Raw genomic sequence first — 3,455 nt, forward strand, 5'->3', positions numbered from 1 at the left:
TGCAAGTTGCCATGCAGACCACAATATCCAAGAATCCATAAGGGTAAAGAATTACGAAAAGAAATGAGCCCATGCAGTCTCTTAAAGAGATTTATTTAATATGATGATATATCTGTTTCAAGGAGAGTATTTAAATGTAACCTCTTTCAATCACTAGCTAAAGCATTATGTCATGAACCACATCTTGGAAAATCTTGAATTGTATCAATTGTGGAAAACCTTTTTCCGGTATTTCCTATGGTTTTGTAGATATTTGATATTGACAGACCGGATTGTCAGTATCAGGAGGAGAAGTATGATACATAAAAGCGCACTCTTTGCACACGATGTATGCTTTTCATACTCGCAAAAGGTGATTCACTCACAACTGACATTCGGAAACAGCTAATGAAAGCGTACGTGGATGGCTCTAGACTGGAATGGAAAAACCCGCTAAGCTGGTGACGCACAAACGCTTCCCAGGCCGGCAAAGACGCGTGCAGTTGCGTGGTGGGGGACCCGCCTGCTTTATATATACTGGCAGCAGGAGAGTGTGGGCATCAGATGTGAACCCCGCACTGCAGACTCACCTCCCAGCAGACATGAAGGCCGCCCTGGTACTCGTCTCGGCACTGGCCGTCATTGTGGTCGCCGCCGCGGAGGAGAAGTACACCACCAAGTACGACAACGTCAACCTGGACGAGATCCTCGCCAACGACCGCCTGCTCAACAAGTACGTCCAGTGCCTGCTGGAGAACGACGAAAACAACTGTACGGCCGACGGGAAGGAGCTCAAGAGTAAGTTGGCTGGAGCACCCGACAACGTTCACTACCTTCCATGCTCTGATGAGCCTAGAAAATGTATAAATATTCACTGACAATTTCGGTTGCAAAGTCAAGATTCTGTAACTAACAAATTAGATGCAGAGAATGAGTGATTTTGACAACTGTGTAAAACATAAAAAAAAGATATACAGAAAATTTTTGTAGTACTGTGTTGCTTGGTAATAATGAAAAAGTAATACAGAGACGTAGTATGAAAAGATGTCACATGAAACAGTGGAGAAAAGGCCTCTGTATAAAGTTTCATTAACAGGTGGGTATCTTCGTGCTAGATGATAAAGGTGGAAAAGAACCATGTGGGATTGTCTTGTAGAAATTGTTTAGGATTCTATCTGATACGTACACGTAGTGAGTGCATTAGTGATGAGTCGTACTGAGAACTAAGAATAGACGCTAGCTTACATAGTTTTCCGTTAAGTTACGTTCTCAGGTGTGAAATGTCAAAACAGCAGGTCGTTGTTTCAGAGGTTTATAAGAATTTTAACGTTACTAATAATATAAAGAATCCGAAAGTGTTACTGTCATACTAATTGTTACCCTGTAGTAAGGGACTACTAAAATTTTATGGGCATCAGTCCGGGATGGATGTGAAGAGATTCTCAAAACATTTTTCTACGGTAATTGACAATAGACGTAGGACGTAAGAAAGGATCCTTAATGGACTGGATTATATGGTGACATCTCTGCCGACAAAGTATAGGTTAGAGGTGGGCAGGTTTGAAGTTCTCACGATGAACAGAAACCAGACAGCAGATGGCCACAGGGAAGAAAAATCTTGGCAGAAAAACGACGTACAGATGTTGGCTGCAAAGAAAAGATCCAGTTATGAGTAATTGTTACTGAACATGGTCTTTAATTACCATCATCGCACTTAAAAACAATAATCGCTGCATTATCAGTGTCGTATAAAAAAAAAGCAGCATGCAACTTGTTTCAACTTGCAAGTTAGCTAAAATCAGAACTTAATTCTTACGCAGGAACATAACTTTTCAAGAGTGTTACCGTCTGTTCTGCAGATCAAATTTGCAACCAACTACGTCAGTGAACTTGCTGCTGCTATATAGCCGTAAGGATTCAATTTGATAAACTTTTCTCATTTATTCCTCCACTTAAATGAAGAAGTGCTTTTTGTGGGCGATAATACTATGCTGCTAGCTCGAATTATTGATGTACCATGCTATACTAGTACGTTTATATGAACTCCAATTACATTGTTTTCATGTATTATTCATTTCCCAAATATAAAGCTTGAAATACTAGGAGGATATTAGGAGTATTTAGATCAAGCTGTTGGGCAGAAAGTAGATCCCCTGTGTTTTCTGTATGTTTCATACAGTACTTCGTTCCTGTATCACAATTATATTTTACTTACTTCTGTTCATTTCTGTAACTGTCCATCTTTTTGGGCTTGTTTAACACTATCATTTGTCCTAAGGCACATACTTCTGTGCAGAACACAAAAATAAATAACTCAGAATTTGAGATATTTAAAAAACTGCTGAACCTCTAAAGTTTGTTTTACGTATGCCCTACTTCAGCAGTGAAGCATCTGAAGGTGGAATTCATTATTAAAGTATAAAGTCACTATCTAAGTTTCCAGAACGAATAAAAATGGTGTATTGATCGGTAGTACATAGCACAGTTGTAAGCAAAGACTTGTAAGCATGAAGAGTTTATCCACAAGTAAAATTAGTAGGCTCCGCTTTACATCTGAGAAGCTCTCAGGTTTACTAAAATGTTTTTCTGCCTGCAGGTGTCATCCCTGACGCGCTGAGCAACGAGTGCGCCAAGTGTAACGAGAAGCAGAAGGAGGGCACCAAGAAGGTGCTGAAGCACCTCATCAACCACAAGCCCGACGTCTGGGCGCAGCTCAAGGCCAAGTACGACCCCGACGGCACCTACAGCAAGAAGTACGAGGACAAGGAGAAGGAGCTCCACCAATAACCACTGTACTCTCGCGTTTGCACTGAATGAATGTTCTGTTATAATAAAATATGTCGTGTAACTACCCGCGTTGTCTTTCATACAATTATCAATAATTACATCCACAAATGGAAAAAAAACCATAGTTGCATTGATTAAAAACGCTGATAAATCCAAATTTCATCTTACCTGAATGGTTTGCCTGTAGAATATTGTCAATACTTCGTGTTTGCGTTGTGTGAGAAGAGACATCGTACATAGCCTGCAGCTATGTGTCAATGATAATCTAGACGTGTTTCAAAAGAGTTTTAATAACGTTTTGCTGACACATATGAGGGGCACTCAAGGGGTAATGCAACATTAACACTGTGTACTCAAGTTTCCAACAATGATTACTAACGCAGTACATTTCTTTCTGAAAGGAGGATGGTTTTATTCTTAATTACAATAAACCATATAGTTACCTATTCTCTTGGCTACAGAACCCTGTTATTAAACGTCCAGTGCGACGGCATTATTCCGCCTTAATGGTAGGGCCTATATGCCGGTGTGCTATCACTCAATAGGTCGACGTCCGCGCCAACGAGTGTGTAAGCCTACCGACAGAGACGTCCAGTTGAGCAGAGAGGTGTCTGATAGCGATCAGTTGATCACCTCGAATGAGAGTGTCCGCACGCCCCAAGGCTGCTGGAGTCACAACTGTGTGCAGC

The 3,455-nt window shown here is 40.9% G+C and overlaps 1 protein-coding gene across 1 annotated transcript; it reads left to right on the plus strand.

Moving 5' to 3' along the window:
• Window positions 1-529: 529 nt before the first annotated feature.
• Window positions 530-2,830, plus strand: LOC124615336 (ejaculatory bulb-specific protein 3-like). The gene is made up of 2 exons (XM_047143135.1): window positions 530-777; window positions 2,576-2,830. The coding sequence occupies exons 1-2, from the start codon at window positions 582-584 to the stop codon at window positions 2,764-2,766; spliced, it is 387 nt and encodes a 128-aa protein (XP_046999091.1). The 5' UTR covers window positions 530-581; the 3' UTR covers window positions 2,767-2,830.
• Window positions 2,831-3,455: the final 625 nt, after the last annotated feature.

This window comes from Schistocerca americana, chromosome 5 (genome assembly GCF_021461395.2).
Source record: "Schistocerca americana isolate TAMUIC-IGC-003095 chromosome 5, iqSchAmer2.1, whole genome shotgun sequence".
Classification (NCBI taxonomy): Eukaryota; Metazoa; Arthropoda; class Insecta; order Orthoptera; family Acrididae; genus Schistocerca; species Schistocerca americana.

Bases quoted from the DNA above. Each gene is read 5' to 3' on its own strand.
- LOC124615336 (XM_047143135.1), top strand. From the start codon at position 582: ATGAAGGCCGCCCTGGTACTCGTCTCGGCACTGGCCGTCATTGTGGTC. The intron at 778-2,575 runs GTAAGTTGGCTG...TTCTGCCTGCAG, and splicing joins CGACGGGAAGGAGCTCAAGA to GTGTCATCCCTGACGCGCTG.